The sequence below is a fragment of the Netta rufina genome, assembly GCF_964035555.1.
Source record: "Netta rufina genome assembly, chromosome: 21".
NCBI classification, from domain to species: domain Eukaryota; kingdom Metazoa; phylum Chordata; class Aves; order Anseriformes; family Anatidae; genus Netta; species Netta rufina.
The window spans coordinates 1,316,645-1,334,684 of NC_140145.1; the positions used below are offsets into that span (position 1 = coordinate 1,316,645).

At 49.3% G+C, this 18,040-nt stretch overlaps 1 protein-coding gene across 2 annotated transcripts in view; it reads right to left on the reverse strand.

The window, feature by feature from the left end:
- Positions 1-18,040, reverse strand: part of MTMR4 (myotubularin related protein 4) — a 53,101-nt gene that overhangs the window by 20,956 nt on the left and 14,105 nt on the right. Inside the window, exons 1-6 of one of the 2 annotated variants that reach the window (XM_084299365.1) lie at positions 15,833-15,948; positions 15,634-15,704; positions 5,126-5,215; positions 2,527-2,643; positions 1,750-1,832; positions 1,364-1,530 (exon numbers count right to left, since the gene is read on the reverse strand). In XM_084299365.1, the coding sequence (XP_084155491.1) occupies positions 1,364-1,530; positions 1,750-1,832; positions 2,527-2,643; positions 5,126-5,215; positions 15,634-15,636 (460 nt within the window). In that variant the 5' untranslated portion in view covers positions 15,637-15,704; positions 15,833-15,948. Of the gene's footprint in view, positions 1-1,363; positions 1,531-1,749; positions 1,833-2,526; positions 2,644-5,125; positions 5,216-15,633; positions 15,705-15,832; positions 15,949-18,040 lie in introns of those variants that run through there. The other variant, XM_084299364.1, reaches the window with a different exon arrangement.

Genomic DNA, 18,040 nt, shown 5'->3' on the forward strand with positions numbered 1-18,040 from the left:
AGAACTGATAAAATTTAAACATCAGTGGCAGCTCCATAGCAACTATCACAGGCTGGAGAGAAACCACAGGACAGCTGGACAGCAGGGTTCTTGATTCAGAAGCCAAAAAGAGTTGTCCCTTGCATGGGTTCCTCTGCCTATTTTGTCAAGTCAGATCACCTCTCAGTCTCAGCAGCAGAAAAATAGTCTTCCCGTTCAGTGCATGTTTTGGGGGCAGTGGTATTAATTTCATCTGTGTTTTCCTTCTGATGGAGATGGCTTCCAAAGCAGGTGTTGGAAAGCCAATGGCAGAGGCAGCCCACTCCAGAGGCAGTTTTTTCAGACTGCTCTGTCAAAGGGTGACTCAGTTTCCTCTTATGTTTTAGCCTCACCGTACAAATACTGGATGTCTTTGGTGCTCAAGTGACAAATCTTGTTAATAAATAAATACTGAAATGTTCTTTGCCTCATTCATATCCTGCAGCAACAATTTTTGCAGGTAAATGTACTTATAATGGATAATAGTATTTTCTGTATGGGAGAGACATCAAATACCTCCTAATTGCTGGTGTTTGGGGGCAGAGCAGGGATACATATCTTACCTTTTTCTCTACCAACTTCTTTTTGGTACCTCTTTCAGATATACTATTCATCCCCCATCCCTCCATCCAAACCTGCGTCATTCTGGCTACTGCTTCTCTCTTAATAACAACACTTTTCTAAGTCTAAAGCAGGGCTTATCACTCAGTTTAATTTCCCTTTATTCATGTTGAAGCTTTTCAAAGAGAAAACAACTGCAAGTGAACTTTGTGTTCCAGGAGGGCAAACTTCCAATCCACACGAGGGCACTATCACAACTCTGTTTTCCTCTTTATGGATTCAAACATTTCGTTTGTGCCTGAGTAAAAATGAGCCAGACATCTCTGCAGATTTTATCACAGGAATGTCATGACATTTCTAAGCACTGGAGAAGAGTTGCAGATGGACTGATATTAGTGATGCTGCCTCAATGCTGATGACATTTACTGTCAAAGGACAAGACTGCTTGAGCTGTCTCATTATCATGATGAAAGTACTAAAGGATGGGATGTTTTCTTCATTCACAAGGAGAAAGGGTAAAGGGGACTTAAGTGCTGCTGGCTCAAAATACTCCTTAGTGTGTTTATTATTTATTGTTCCTTTTACTGTCTGTGTTAGCCAGCTGCATCTGGATATCAGCTGGATGTCTAGGCTAGGTATGGGATGGCCCTTAGCAAGATTAACTTGGGCTGTGGCCACAGCAGAAAGTAAGACACAGCAAGACGTTGGTTTATGAACAATAGCTCATGTTGCATTGCTGTGCTTCTGGACAAAAAAACAGGAAGCAGATGGGTCAGGAGCCTACCTGGACGGCAGAGATGGGCATGTTGATCCTCCTCATCAACACAGACTCCTAAGCACCACGCGTGGTAGGCAAATGCAAAAAGGTCCTCAGGCTTCGCAGGGCGGGCAATGGCTCGATTTAGCCTCTTCAGCCACTCCTGGCACTGCTTAAAGGTGGAAAAATGGCACCTGCAAACCCAAATGCAAATCATACTCAGTGGGTACATATATCCAGCTGAGACCAAGGCAAGGAGCTCTGCTCAGAAAAAGGAATAAAGCACCAAGTCCTAGGAAAAAAAAACAGAGCAACCTTGACCATAAAGAGCTTCATTCCAATGACAGAACAAAGAGAGACACCAGAGCTGATCATGGCAACTGCAGTGGCATCTATAAGATAGCAACGGCTACCTGATCACTTTGGAGTCCTTGCAGACAATGTGAAGCTGGAACATATCCCGACACTCCACACTCTCCATCATCCTCAAAGGCACCTGCAAGGGACAGAAGCAGTGCATGAGAAGACATCATACTAGCAGAAACAGCAGCCCAGCCCATAGACCCATCACTCCCAGCCATGGCTCAGTTAACAAACACGAGCTCCTAGCCCAAACTACAAACCCACTTCAAGGCTTACGAAGCATCATGATCCAGCACAGAGTCTCTTTAAGGATTACTATTCTGATTTCTGTTCTGTCCTTGGCTAGTCTCCCACCATCAGCCAGTTACTGACTAAATCACAACTAGATAAACACAGGCAACTGAGCCAAACTAAGACTACAATAAAAGACGGCATGTCAATACAGTGAGAGAAAGCCTCAGGCTCCCACTGGCTGACTCTAGGATGCTGATATCCAAATAAGACAAGTGCCAGGTAGACCAGCCTCTGGCCTATAAGAGACCTGAACAAGTCTTAAAACCCCTGAGCTTAATGCTGGATTTCAAAATGAAGAGCAAGGGAAAGACCTAATTATCATCTATAGGAAAACCCCATCTGCCCTCCAAAATGCAGCAGCAGGACAGCAACCGCGTGACCAGCAGTAATAGATGTCAGGCTTGGCATCTTTTAAGAGGCACAGTTCCCAGGCTGCAAACCATACAAATGGCTTATACCTCCCCAACTCCCCATCCCAAAATACTGCATGAGATTACAGTTCAGGAAGCAGGAATGGACAAATCCAGACTTACATTGATCACAGAATCCTTAAATTTGATATGAAGCCGGTAGTTGGAGATGGCGATCACAGCATCATTTGCGTGGCCAAGATACTCTACCCCCTCGCCCTGCAACACAGTGAACGGGACCTGGAAAGGAGACACCACTAGTTAGGTCACATGCTGAGCACTTTGCACACCATTAATGCCAAGAGCTGCTCCTCCTACTGTCTCCACAATGCATCTCCTGTGGGAAATCACATCGATGTGCTTTTTGTGCACTGCTGAGAGCACAAAACAGCGCTGGTACCCACTGCCCAGCCCTGCTGGACAGCTCTTCTGCCAAGGATGCCTTGGGAAGCAGTGAACAGCTGCAGGGAGGCAATTACTTGCAGAAGAGAGGTGTGCACCACAAATACTACGTGTACCGACCATGGGCACCTGGCTATGAGGGTACTGCATGCAAGGTGGGGGCCTTACGGTCCCCACTTCTTACAGAAGGTCAACATAGCACTGATGCAGGCAGTGTGATTAAGGGAACCACCTCAGACACAGCCTGGGCTGAGGAGGAGCCCCAGGGAGGCTCTGCACAGTGCCAGATGCAGCCCGATGCTGCTCGAGTCCTCTACCCAAGGTGCAGTCATGCATGTGATGCTGCTGCGCCACAGGAGCAAAGGAGCACCCCAACAGAACCCCTGGGTACTAATCCAGGTAAATAAACGAAACAAAGGGTGGCACACTTTCTGCTAACAAGGCTGTGAAGGAATCTCTGTGTATAGTGTTTTGTAAGACCGAGGAAACCGTGATGAAGCTACCTGTATTTTTTCTTTTAATCTAGGTGGAGATAAATCAAACGTCTGTCTGATTTTCCCTATCAGCCCAGACATGCTGTAGCTATTTTTAAAACAGGGGATCCTGGCAGATGGCCAAGACTAATGTGTTTTTGTTTTTTTTTTTTATCCTTGTTAAAAAAGGAAAAAAAAAAAAAGCGGAGCAGCCTGGAATTCATCAGGCCTCTTTGCCCTAGCTAAGCAGACTCCTTTTTGTTCCCCGAATGCCACCTATACCAGGTGATTTTGGTAACCAGTTATGCAAAAATATTGTAACTATTTCAGCCAAAACCCTTTACTTGCCAGCCAGGGGATCTTATGAAACAATTCATTTTACTATTATTAATACAGGTCAGGCCACGTTATCTTTATTTCTAAGCTGTATCTACGGCTTGAATACATGATACCTAAAAACTGAATTTCCTGGATTTCAGATGTGATTGTGCAAGTGACAACTGTCCTAAAGAATTCTCCCTTCTTAAGTTACTTGAAAAAAAATAACAACCTTAGGCTGGCACCTGTCTGAAAACCTTTGAAATATTAATTATTTGACATTAAGAAAATATACTCTCTTTATTTCTGCAGTCTATTACGCATACTTGCCAATGCTGTTTTTAGTTGGCACATATTTTGTCTGCTTACGTGGCTCTTTCACACAGCAACAGAAGGGAGAGAGATTAGAGATGGGATGGTAAAGCTCCAAGAACTGACAGGGGAATCCTGGAATAAACTGTCGGTGGTTGAATGCAGCTTGTTATCAGTCGATGGCTCCCTTTCAGACTTCATTTTATATTAAGACACTAAAAATCACTATTCTCTTTACTGAATGCGAATTATCCTTTGGGAGGGGCGAACTTTATGGTCCTCCACGAAGACTACTCAAGCAGGCCGTGCTCTTCTCCAGGTGCTCTCAGTTCAGAGCCACCTCAGAAGCTCCATCATCAGGATACCGACCCACAGCCTCTGCACGCCTCCCAGCCCGCGTTTGCTCTTTCCCAGTCAACCTTCCAGCTGTCACATTTCAGTCCTTGCTCTTACCAGCATTGTTTACTGAAACAATGCCAATCTCTGAGCATCCTCGACCATTGCAGCAGCAGTAAGAACATACACTGCGTGCCTGGCTCTGGCCATAGGAGCAGGATGACAAGCACTGGGACAAGGTGGCAGGGGACTGTGCGAAAGAAGGCAGAAACACTGGGATGTTCAGCTCCCGCTGCCCTTGCTGCACAGCAGCAGTGGCACCTGGGTCTCTTTCAAGGGTCTCTTGCAGCATGAGGTTGGCACCAGCCAGGTTTCTCTTTCCATATGTTGGTTTCTCTTTCCAACAGCTCTGCAGCAGAAAAACACCAGAAGCAATGTACATGAGAGTCAGATCAGCTGTTGCAATACGGCACGCTATTGCCATCGAGAGCACAGCCTAGCTCCGATATGCCACTAGTCCCACAGAGGGCCTGCCTGCTGCGGCGTGATACAGCATCACAGCTCCTCACCACCAGCACAGGTGGAGAGCAAAGAATACCCAGAACAGCGGTGTTGCATCATGCTTCAGCTGTATCTGAGCAGCAGATGTGACGCCGTGTGAACTGCAGCATCTTGGCAGGGCTGGAAAGGAGGGGGAGGAGGCACCGAGCAGCTGCCCACAGCCTCCATGCACATGAAGGGCTCACCAGTGTGAGTGTGACCTACAGTGCTGGCCAACCAGTGGCCTCTGGAGCGCATCCTGGGCTGGAGAAGTGCTCTCCGATTTCATGCTACAGAGCCTGCTACATCCTGAAGTGGATGGTTTCTGTTTTCTTCCTTACCTGCAATGACTCTTCCTCCTTTACAAGCTCTTTTGGGGGGAACAAGTCCTTGGCCTGGATGTACTCCAAACTGGGAGGGCCTTCCTCACCCTGCATTACAAACAAAACACACATTAAGAGAAAGACCCCAGCCAGTGCATGTTATGAAAAGGCAAAATCAAGAGTTATGGATACTCTTGGCACCCCAGTACGTTGGGGATCCCCTGAACCTGTGGATGGAAATGCCTGTTCTGCCTCCAGACCAAACCTCTCCGATGCTGCAGGACCTCAGCAGTTTCTCCTGCTATTGCAGAACACCATAGCACAGCAGAAAGCTGACACAGGTCTCCAAATCTGTCTCTTCCAGCCATGTGCTCTTTGGAAAGCTGAGCAGATACACCTCAACGATGCACAGCATCTTGGAGTGATGTGACAGTAACTGTGATTTGTCACATCAAATGTGACCCCATGAACTTTGTCACGGAACCACAGCAGAAATGAACCCAGAGGGTTCTACCTACAGTCCAGCTTCAACCTCCTCTTATTGCTACAAAGGATTCGTTTCTTTGGGGAGCTTTTCTCACTCTTGGCCCAAAGAAACCTAGGAAGAGCCCGAAGTTTTATTTGAGGAGTATATGAAAGTGTGAAATGCAAACCTACAACAATTGCCTCAAATTACACCCAAGAAGCAAATCTTCAGTCACTTATGAAATCCTGGTCTTAATTTTCAGCGACCCTTCCCCCACATTCTGTCAAACCACCAACACGTTGCACGAACGAGCAGCATCCAGACACTCAGCAGAAGATACTTGCCGCTGAGAGCTGAGGGTGGCATTAATTCCAAGTGCTGAAGTACTTTGTTGTAGGAACATTTCTTCAGAGTGCCTCTTGCTCTCTCAGTAGTGCTCCTCTACAAGCTCCAGCAGTTATTAGGAAATACTCTGCTAAGCATTCAGTAACAGGAAGAATTTAAAATGAAATACTTTTCTGGTTAAGTTCCCTGAGCTAGAACCCCAAATTTCGATCTGAGGAAATAAGAACCCTGCTCAGACAATTTAAAGTGATGCCAAATCCTCTTATGTTTTCATCAGAGATTAAACCGAAAGTGATTCACATATGCCCTGAGGGCCACGTCCGGCGCTGAACACAACTCAGAACCCCACTCCTCCTCTGAAGGCTCAGCCTGCGGCCCCAAGCTCACGTTGCTGTGAGGGGTGCAGGAGGCCACGGGGGCTCGGGGCCTCTCCCACCACCAGCCCCTGCTTGGCTGTCGAGGAGCTGGCCTGGAAGCGGAGACCCTCGTCTCCTGCCACACAAAGAAATCCCAGTGAGCAGCAGGAGCTAGAGCAGAGCAGCCTGAGATCTCCACCAGCATGGGTGTCCTTGAGTCCCTCCCCGCCCGCAGCATGGGTTGGGCAGGAGGCTGAGCATCTCTGCATCTCCTGCCCAGCCCCTTCCTGGGGTGCAGCAGCAGCTCAGGACCCCTCGCTCGTCACAAGCCAGTGATTCCCTGAAGCCATTTGACCATGAGTCACTTTTTTTGGGGGGAGGGAGGGGGCGGGGGACACACTACAAGGAGATGGGGGACAACGACGCAGGATGGGGCATCAGATCTCCTCTGAGCAAAACTGCTTTCCCAGAAGGTAAAAAAGAGAGCTCAGGATTCCCTCCATCAGCATGGCCTGCAGGGAGGGTCAGAATGGGAAGGGGGCTCATGCATCCCAGCCTCACACCGTGCCCCTGGGGTCTGCTGCACCTGCGGGGTCATTTTCCAGCCCCAGGCAAGGACCCACACCAGGGCCTTTGGCTGACAACCCACTGGACTGGTGCCTGCTGTGTCCTTGGGCTGGGGCAGGAGAGTGGAACAGCCACAGCAGGGGCCACAGCGTCTCACAGGGCACGTGGAAGGGAGGAGAAGGGCTTCCCCCTTCACAAGGGGGATGCAGCAGCATGCTGAGCCAGGGAGGTGCGGGGCAGGAGGACCTGCAGGCAGCCTGGCCTCAAGGACAGGCCTGATCTGGGGCGGGCGGCTCAGCACGGGGGCTGGAGAGATGAGCTGGCTTACCGCCCTGCTTGCAGACATGGAGCAGACGGGGAGGGGAGGAGGGGGGGGAGAGGGAGGAAAGAATGGAAAAAAAAAAAAAAAAGCACTTACAAAGCAGTTGAGCATAGAGCAGGAGACGCGGCCTGGCAGACTCATGTTCATTTCCAGAGGCGGCAGCTGGGCTGGGCGCACGCAAGGAGCATCTCCTGCCTTGGGCCTTTTGCTGCGGCCAGCAGCGGCTCCCGAGCCCTGGCGCAGGGATTTCCGCAGCCTCCCCGTGCCTCGGCGAAGGGCAGGAGCATCCCTGCAGCGGGCAGCCCGAGCAGGTGCCGCGCTCGGCTGCGCTGACAATGGAGGGAGGGAGGGCGGAGGACGGGCAGACTCCACCTACCTCCCAGGGAAGCGGAGCAGGGCTCTGCCATCCAAGCGTCTCCCTGACAGGCGAGACAGAAAATGGAGAGGCCGATGGGGATCACCCCTGCTCCCCCCGTCCCGTCCCCATGCTCACGGCCGGCACCTGGCCGGCGAGGACGTGCGGATACCGGCCCCGCTGCTCGCCGGGCTGCCGGGAGATGCAGTCCGGGCCTGGCGCTCCTCCCCGGCGGCACCTGGCTCCTGCCGCACTGATGGCGCGGGTGGGAATGCCGGGAACAATAGCGGCGAGGAGGCTTTGTGCTCCAGCCCGCTGCTGCAAACCTTCGCTTCGGCCTCTGGCAGCCTCACGGCTCCCTGCCAGGCCTGGGAGGCGAGGACAAAGGGGCTGCCCCGCTGCTCCACGGGGGTTTGGTTCCCCAGCCTTTACGTCCGCGCTGCCCGGCAGCTGCCAGGCGCAGGGATTTGCGGGATGTTTGGCTCCTACCGGCTCTCCTGGTGCTCATGTTGTGGCGCAGGCAACGGCACGGGGCCACCGGGTCCCCTCACTGATGGCCTGGGCAGTGGTTCTGCTGGGGAGCTTCCCCACCGCCAGTTTTGCAATGGGTGCAGACACTGGGTGAATGCCTCCGGTGCAGGAGGCGCCGCGGGGCTGAACACCCAGCCCCTTCCCCTGCATCCCCAGGGGCTGACTCGCTCTGCCCGCCACTCCTCGTGCCCCCCAGCAGACCATGGGCTCACCAGGTCCCAGCCCAGAAGCCACGGGACAGCAGCCTCTGGGGAAATGCTAGCTGCATTCCCATCACCAGCCCTGCCTCCTGCTACTGAGGAGGCGGCTGGGATTATTTGCTCTCCCCTGCCCTGCTTGGCACTGAGCAGCAGCACTGAGCCTGGACAGCATCCCTCCGCAAAACTACTTTCCTAGCTGCTGCTTTTGAAGCCAAATTACACCCTACAGAGCCACCACATCTTGGTGACAGAGATTAGCATGCTGGAAATAAAGAGCAAAAGTGAGAATCTTTTGCTTGAAACACAAAAGGAACATCCAGCCCTTCACCAGTCCTCCAAGGCCCCAGGCCCAGGTCTTCTGCTCAGACCAGCTGGTTTCCTTCTGGGGCAGCGGACCAGAACACGGCTTTGGGCTCCCCAAGGACCCACTTGCCCCACAGTCACCACAAGACAGCTCTAACTGCCAACACCAACACAACAGCATCTCAAAAGGTTCTTTCAAGTCACATGAAAAGACTTGGGCATTTCTCCACAAAAATTGTTAAGGGTTAGATTGTTCTGAGCTGCCCTGCTCAAGAGACAGCTTTGCAACACCCAGATGTGCTGTCCTGTGTCACTGCAGGGCAGCAGAGCCCAGGCAATGAACTCCCTCGCTGGGAAACCAAGTGAACCAATTACCCCAAAGGCCACACAGGCTACACTATTTGGATGCTGGACAAAAGCACAGAGGAAGAATAAGCCACAAAATCCCAGTAACCATTACCATTGGTTCTGTCCTAGTCCAGCATTTACTTGGTACCTAGTGGGTGTCACAGTAGACATTGCCTGGGCTCAGAGGCCCTTGCCTCCATGGGGCTCTCCTCTAACGGGGCTGCCTGGCAGGACATGGAGAAAGCACAGCCCCTAAGGCATCTGTGCTACATACGAGGTCAACACATAAGGAGAACAGAGGTTTATGCACAAGGTTAAGGATTTGTGTTGGCCAAATCTGAGCGGTTCCCCGGGGGTACTCCTCTTGGGTAAGTGCCAGAAGTCTGCTGAAAAAACAGAGCAGCAAAAGGTGGCAGAAGTCTTTTATGCTGGAAAGAAAGTATAGCTATAAAAGACATAAAACCTCTTTTCTTTTCTGATATGCATTGGGGAAAAGCAAAATACATCTGTCAATACGTAAAGCACTGAAGTCTCTGGTGGAGTCAATGCACACATTGCTCTTTAACGTACTGAGTGCATAGAATGTATGAGTCGTGTTTACAACATACAAAATTATGGACAAGGCAAGTAAGCAAGCTGCTCTGAGACTTTCCGGACCAGCTGGTCAGGACACAGAGCTCAGCTCAGGGCCCAGCACAGGGGCTGCTTCCAGCTCAGGTTGCAGAGGGACCTTTACAGACCTAAGCTGCAGCTGCGCAGAGTTAAGAGGTTGTTTGTCAGATCATTACTTTGAATTTCCAACCTAAGCTGACCTGAACATCCACAAATAGATTTTCCTCTGCTTCAACAGAAATGTTTTTTGCATTTGCAGCATTAGAAGAGGACTCGCACACAACTCAGATTTGTGCCCGAGAGCCAAGTCTGGGGCTGAGCAGACCCAGCCCCAAGCCTTAGCAGCATGTCAAGAGCCTGCAGAGTTTCAAACTCCACCACTTTCACCTCTTTCTACTGCAAATTTAGCCTCCTGAGTCATCCTAGTTCACAAAATATCTGTTCTCACATCCGTGCAATCAAACAGCTGCAGCACCGAGCAGGCTCAGGGAGTGCAGGGCGCCGGCAGCCTCCTTTTAGCTGGCTTAACTCAAGGGATTTCCTAAATGCCAAGTCAGATGTCTCCCCAGCCGAGCAGCTGGTGTTCCCTCCATTATCACTAAAAACTGTACGACTGAACTGGGAAGACAAGGTTATTTTCACGTAACTGGGCTCCTCTGAGTGTCTTGCACATGTACATTTATGCTGGGGAAGAGAGAAACCTCCCGCATTTCTCCCAACCACAACAATCCTAAAGGCTTTGTGTACTTCAAGGAAGAGAGGAGCTGAATATAATACAGTCAACATGTTCATAAGGCCAATTAGTAGTAATTAACCCTGTTTTCTCCCAGTAGCAATGCACATTGTTCATGCTGTGCTGCTCCTCCCTCCCCTCTGCGCAGCTCCGCTCACACACCACAGGTAAACAGCTTGCAACCTGCTAGCAGTCCCAGAAGGGATTTGGAGGCTGCATTTGGGTCTGTGCTGGCAGCACAGGACTGCTGCCGAGGCACTGAAATCCCATGGCCTGGAGCTGGCAGCACCCTGAATTACATCCCGGTGTCAAAAGGTGGCCCAGCTCTCTACAGGACAGAGACAGTGCAATGCAGCGAGCAGCAAGCACCCGCCTGCTGAGCCACCTCGCAGCTTCCCTCCTGCTCTGCGGGTCTACAGCCCAATGCCTCCTCCCAGAACAAGAGGCCACTTGAGCAAAGTCTGCAGTGCCACAAAGAGTGCAAATGAAACACTGCAGGGCTGGCAACCCCTCACCAAGTAAAACGTGACTGTTGCAGACAGGTGGCAGCAAGCAACTGAAGGGCAGGAGGAGGAGAAGTGCTCCCGTCCCCTGCAGGATGCCACCACCATCACCCTGGACAGACTTCTGAGAACGGGTCCATCTGCCCAATCCTAACAGACTCCTGTCCTCCATTTCACAAAATGATGGTAAATACCCTCATATCAGGCAGAGGGCACCAATTCTACCACTTCTAGTGATTAAGGGCGGGCTTTTTGTCACTGCAGGGTTATGTGAGGAGAGAACCCAGGCGGACAGAGAGCCAGGGAGGCTGCACAAGATGGCAGAACCGAACCCACAGCCCTGTCCCTAGGGCTGCCCCAGCCTGTCTCCAGCTGGAGAAAAACAACAGGGGAAAAAACGTAGCAGGAAGAGGTAACTGTCTTGGGCAGATAGTCCCACGTCCTAAAAGTCAAAATTTATCCTCCTGCTTAGCACAGATACCTGCACCAGGGTGAGATAAATTGCTATAACAGGGATCTACATGAGCTGATGCAGACAGCTGATGAGCTGTGGCCAATGGGACTTCTTGTTCTGCCTCCTCTTCTTCTTTATATGAAGGGCATCTTTGTTTTGGGTCTCTCTACAAAAACAGTTCATTTCCTCAAAGCCTAAGGAGGTCCTTGGTGAACCAAAAGGCTGCTGAGCCATTGAGATGGCCTTCCAGAAAAGAAAAAAAAAAAACTTCTGTGAAGAGGTTACTGCCTTATACCCCATAAACCAGGAGTGGGGTGGCGAATGTCATCTTTTGATCTTTACAAGATGACAGTAGAGGTTGTAGATCTGATATACCACACATTTAATACTTGTTCAGAAAACTGCCCAGAAGTGAGCACGTAACACAAGCACGACACAGAAAGCCTTTGAGAAGAGGGATGACACAGCTCCATATGCCACAGAGATGGGATGGGATGGCTAAACTGCAAAGCCTCACCCTACTAACAGCCAGCAGCCTCCAAAGGGAACAAGTTGAGGTGGAAATCTCGACAGCCCCATTACCCACAGCAGCTGAGAACAGGGAATGCTGCAGCACAAGTTGTATGGCATGCAGCTAGAGCTGCACCCGCACCGACTTACCCCTCGGGTTAGTTTAAGTAATGTATTAAGGTGCTGGTTGCTCTTTAGGACTTCCATTAGCCAAAGTTAAGGATTAAACCACCACTAGTGCTGTCTTTAAGGTTATTTTCATCAGCAGCTAATCTTTGGGGGAGAAATAAAGAGATTCTTCCAATTAAAGCAGTCAAAGCTCTTAAGCGATGACCATGCACCCGTAGCAGCAGAAAAGGCCAAGAAGCTAGCAATCTGCACCGGGGTGCTGCTGAGTAAGGTACCAGCTTTGGGGCATGCCCTTGCTAACCAGAAGGCATTGGTGCTTTGCCCTCTGACCGCAGTGATCACAGCTCATTAACTCCAGCTCAGCTCGCCTGCAGGGAACCAGGTCTCCAAGCAGCCCTCCCTGCAGGGGGCCGAAGCCGCCTGCCCACAAACCAGCACCCAGCCTCCAGCACCCGAAGCAGGCCTGATCTGAGCTCAGAGGTCACGGTCTGCAGAAGAGCTCACAGAAGGACTCACTGAGGGTAAGAGTTACCCCCTTCCTTCGGTTGCTGGAAGCAGCTCAGATAAGCAGGAGGGGATAAATGCTTATCTCTGCAGCTCACAGTAAATTGCTTTCTCCCCCTTGTCCCAGGAGGCAGAAAGCCTATGCCCTCTTCCCAAAACAGTGGATGAGGGGGTGTGGTTCTTTTCTTGCAAAAGGAAAAATAAACAAAAACAAAACAAAGACCAGAAAGGAACTTTTGAGTATAATATGAAAAATGCATAAATCCTTTTCAAAAGGTCCTCTGAAAATGTAAAGATATCTTCAGGTATTCGTAAGGAGACCCTCTTGCCTAGAAGAAGCCAAACTCCTAAAGGTTAAAACTATGTAAGGGCCAGCTCAGGATATGTATCTGCCAAGGCACATTAAAGGAGCCCAGTGAAAAGTAAAGGATTCTGACTTTTTAGTAAGTGTAAAGCTCCAGCCCATGCACCCCATAAAGGATACAGGTTTCGGGAGTGTAGATAAGGATTAAAGGCAAGAGCCACCTTCTGTACAGAGCACAATGCAAACAACAGAGCACTTCAGCTGTCTAAGGGGAACGTGACAGACCTACAGGAGGGGCACGGAGCAGCACACAGGCAACACCACTATTCAAAGCTACTCCCAGTACAAGAGCTGGGGACAGTCAGCTGAAACGATGTGGAGCAGGTTCAGAAGGCAGACAGGGCTGCTGCCCACAGCTTGGGAGTACAGCTCTTTGCACAGCGCGTCACAGCTGTAGGTAAGGTGGAAAAGGCCAGGGTCTGCACAGCTGCAGATCTTTACTTGATTTTGAAAAGCAGATAGATTAATTAATGGCCCTTGGTAGGGCCATTAAAAAATCTACCAAGAGCTAATAAAACATCAGGAAATTGTTTCAGGGTTACAAAGTTGAGCTGCAGATCCTGACCTGAGGGAGTACAGCAGAGAGATGCTCCCCCAGGCTCTCTCTGCAGCATTCTCCAGTAGACCCTGGCCTTTTCCACCATACCTGGAGGGATTTTTGATGTATTTTCCACACATATATTCACTTCTCCTCTCTGTCCTCTCCTTTAGAGATTCTCAGACTACACGATCTGGAATAGCCACAAACCAGCCTTGCTTGGGTCTCCTCAGCCTCTCCACATGCTGTGTGGTACCCTGAACATCGGTTCCCTGTGACACTGAGAGCAAAGCAAGTTCTCCCAGCCTCAGTTACTGTGAAGCACAAGGGCTTCTAGCTAGGAGGAAGCAGCATGACCCTTGTGAAACTTCACAAGGGAAGTTCAGGGAACCAGAATCAGACACAGACATGTGGCCTCCAGCCTGGAGACAGCCCTGTCTCAACAAAGGGGAACCTGAGTAGGTTTCCTGACTTCCCACACTCACTAACCTGGGCATGAAAAGGTATGGGCAAGAGCAGCAAGCCCCGGGACAGAGTTGCTGACCTAAGTCAGTTCTCAACAGTCACGAACATGCACATAACAAGGAATTTTGTAAGAGCAGGATGTTTTTCAGTGATTCAGCATGACACAAAGTACGATCCAGACATTTCCAAGATTTGACAGTGAGATGCTCTGCTACAGATACAAAAGAAAGGGAACAGGATTATCCAGATGTTGGTTAGCTTTACCAGTGCCACTGCAACATTTGAGTGTTCGTGACACGTTACAGCAGGAAAGGTTGCATAGGATCAGGTCATTTTAAGAAAAGAAAAAGGTTCAATTTTTCATTAATGTTTGGATGCATCTGCATCAATCTCACCTCCATCTCATATAGAGAAACTGTTGGGTCTTTTTCAATCTGAAACCAGAATAATTCCAACTCAGAGCATAAGATGCTTTATCAGGTTACAACAAAGGTATACTTTCATCTCTCCACCCCAAAGCAAGTTAGTTGATCAGAAACATGGCAAGAAGCTCTTCCAAAAGAGAGGAAAGGAGATCTTAAGCCAAGTAAGGGAGCACGAGGATAGGGGCTGCACCAAAAATACTGCATGAATAACTACCATTCCCTCAGGTCCTATCTCTGGTGTCCAGTGAGACGACCCGAGGGAACAGCAGGAAGCTGTTCTCAGACAGGAGCTATCAGGAAAAGGTTCTTCACCAGGAGGCTTGTCAGGCACTGGAGCAGGCTCCAGGGAAGTGGTCACGGCACCAAAGCTGCCAGAGGTCCAGAAGTGCTTGCACAAGGCTTTGACGTATGGTCTGACTTTTTGGGTGGTCCTGGGTAGAGCCAGGAGCTGGACTTGATGGTCGTGGTGAGTCCCTTCCAACTCAGTATATTCTGTGATTCTATGCTACTAGAGCTGACAGTTCAATTAATGCAGACAGCAATTCTCCTTTCCTATTGCAGTTGTTAATAGATCACATGGGGGACAATCCCACTGAAGACATCACCGTTTCCTTCAGCAGCCTTCCAGGTTTTCTTGACATGTTTAACCTAAATTTTCAAGTCCTCTGTTTGAATTTCCAGCCCTTTGACTGCATCTGCTGTTCTCTGCTCTCCTTCCAACATAACGATATGCTTCTGACAGCAGTGAGTATAAAGCTGATCACGATACTGCTACTGCAGCAATGCACAGGCTTGCTGCCCACCCACTGTAAAACATGCGTATCACCACGTCACGTTCAAATTCCTGTTCAAAGCACTGCCCTTCACCCTATCTTTCAACATTCCTGATCTCAAGACTTCTCATCAGATGGCGCTTATTTTGGATATTTTCTTGCTGGAGTCATTAGAGTCACCTTATTCAAGTTTATCAGCAATCTGGCTATTTTGGCTGTGTTTCAGTCCCTCCAGATTCTATTAAACCACATTTTTTTTCTGACAAATTATTGTGAAATCTCTGCTACTTTGGTTCCATCAAAACACATTGTTAACATGGTGTTAACTCTTCATTAAGAGGTGATAGTGGAACAGAAGGAGAAATCCCAACTTTACTTTTAAAGTAAAAATAAATCGATAAAGCACAAGAAACGTATCATTGACTATGTCACTAGTCAAAGGAGGCAGAAGAGGATTCCAGTCCTACTTGCTTTGCTTGCCAGTATATTCCAATAACAAGTTTAGAGGTAAATTTTTCCTGCCAACAGCATCCTGACTGCAGACATACTATAGAGCTCTCTGCATTATATTATTATATATAATACACAATACTTTAGCATTTTTCTTTCTAATTCTTGTATTTTCTCTCACATTTGGACATAGTTTTGGACACACACACAGAGAAAAAAAAAAAAAACACAACAAAAAACACAGGACAGAGGAGGACTAGAATATGTACTCACCATCCTCAGCCACTGTCCAGGACCTCCTGGGTCAATCACAGCTCAGTCTCCTCTTGTTCCACGAAACACACCTGCAGCAAACAAAAGAGCCCAGAGCAGAAATTCAGATCAACAGCAATGACACCTCAATATGAACAGAGACAAAAAATTATAATAAGAGAGCACAATAGGCCAGAGCTCTGTATTTATCGCTGCTAACCTCTGTTTTGCGCCCTTTCCAGAACATGCTGGGTATCAGAGTCGTTATCACAGGGGAGACACCATGTCCCAAGGGTCAGCCGCTACACGCAGGACCTGCTCCCCACCAGCACGTGGTGGCCAGGGCTCCAGAGGTGTGAAAAACACCTTGGGGATGGCACAGTGGCTCTGGCAGAGAAACTGAACTGTATCTGTGGACAACATGGGTGTAAGACTGAAGCAGATACAGCCTCCTCCCCAAATTCCACCTTATTTTACTTCCATGCCCACTCAAGAAATCAAGCGGTACAAGCCTCTAGCTCTAGCAAAGGGCAAACCTCAAAATTAACAGTTGGAAAGCTCATTAACGGGGGAGAAGTACTTCTTTCAGTCTTTATGTTACCAAAGGGCAGGAGAAAAGGAGCTGGGGAGAAACATTCTCCTGTCAGACAATGGAGCACACACTGAACTACTGCCCTGAATGGCGGCGTCTCAGTGAGACAGAAAAAAACATGGCATTCTACAGAGGAACATGTGCTGAGGGAGCCGAGGGAAGAAAGACCTGGTTGTTAGGGTTCAAGGACCTACGGAGGACCCTTTGTGGGACATTTCAGATATCAGATCACCACAACTGCTGTGCACCGTGCGCCCATGTCCCTGGTGCCACTCATGCGTCTGTGCAGCACCCTCAGCAAATGCAAGCAGAGCACACGTGTGTCGCTTGCACTCCCCGCCCCCCCCCCCAATTTTTAATTATTACTTTTTATTTTTTTCCTTTTTTTTTCCAGAAATATTCAGTTTTAAATATAGCCTGAAGGTGGCTTTGAGCTCACCAACCAAACCCAGCCTCTGGCAGCAAGCAGCCATCTGTAGTGTGCCAAAGCTCCAGGGATGTTCAATGCCTTGGGTAAGTTTTGCCACCATTTCATGTGAAGATTTTCTTCGCTCCTCAGACAAAATGTAAATGTCAAAAAATGTGGAACTGGAGAGGGCCTAAACTTCTCTTTGATGTGATTTACTCCTCCTTTCACCATCAAGGCATTGCATCGGACACAGCAGAGTTTCTGCACATCTACTGAGCACTTTCCCTCCGCTCTGGGATTTCTTTCCAAGCACAGAATTACGTGAGGTTTCACACCTACACGTCAGAAGGCTAAACCAAATACCAGCAATGAGAATTCCTTTCTGAAATTTAATCTTCCCCAAGAACAAGAAGCATGCAAGTCATCCAGGAACACGGCCGTGCTGGAGGGAGCTCTTGCCCTGCCCCAGGGCTCACAGCCTGCAGCAGCGCCATCCGGAAGGAGCAACTGCCCTCGTGCTTCAGCTAATTTCTGCTAATTTCTCATGTCTTGCCACGCACACAATGAGAAAGGAAGGGAGCTTCAGAAAGGGTTCAAAACTTATCTGCTATATTCCCTTACATCTAAAAGCAGGTAACCGAGTTTCAGCAAAGCACGAAAAACAACAATGGGAATGAGTGTTTTCACAGAATCACAGAACTGAAGGGGTTGTAAGGGACCTCAAAAGATCATCAGATCCAACCCCCCTGCCAAAGCAGGTTCCTTAGAGCAGGCTGCCCAGGTAGGCATCCAGATGGCCCTTGAATATCTCCAGAGGAGACTCCACAACCTCCCTGGGTTTTGTCCTAGGGAAACAGAAAAGCCAAATACTGCAATATCAAACCCTGATCCAGTTTATCTCTTTCTAACTAAAACGGATTTTCACACTATTTAGCAAAAGAGCCACTTCACACCAGACTTCATATAGAGAAAAACAACTGGTGGTAGCTTACTATGCCACCAGGAGGAGCCACTGCCAGGCAGAGACTTACAAATTAGGTGAACAGCATAATTAGCCAGGGAAGTAAAATGTTAATACTCTTTGTTCACTAATCTGAAGCTATCTGAATTATTGATAACGACGAATGACACACGAGTACTTTTCCTGCTGTACGCTTTGTACCCATGTATTAAATCGTTGCTAATGGCTGTTTCAGCTCCTCACTTCCTCCCTCATACGAGAAGTTGGTGTAACTGCTGTAACTGCAGTTCTCCTCAGCTACAGCCCGCGCCAGGCCGCTCCTCCAAGCTGCCACCGCCAGGCTGCGGCGAGAGGAGGGCGAGAGGAGGCCGAGAGGAGGCTGCTCCGTGTGAGCTCAGCACGCAGGAACGTGGCCGCCTCCTCCCGCTGCCTGGGCAGGCCGGGGCAGCACCAGGCAAGGCCTTCC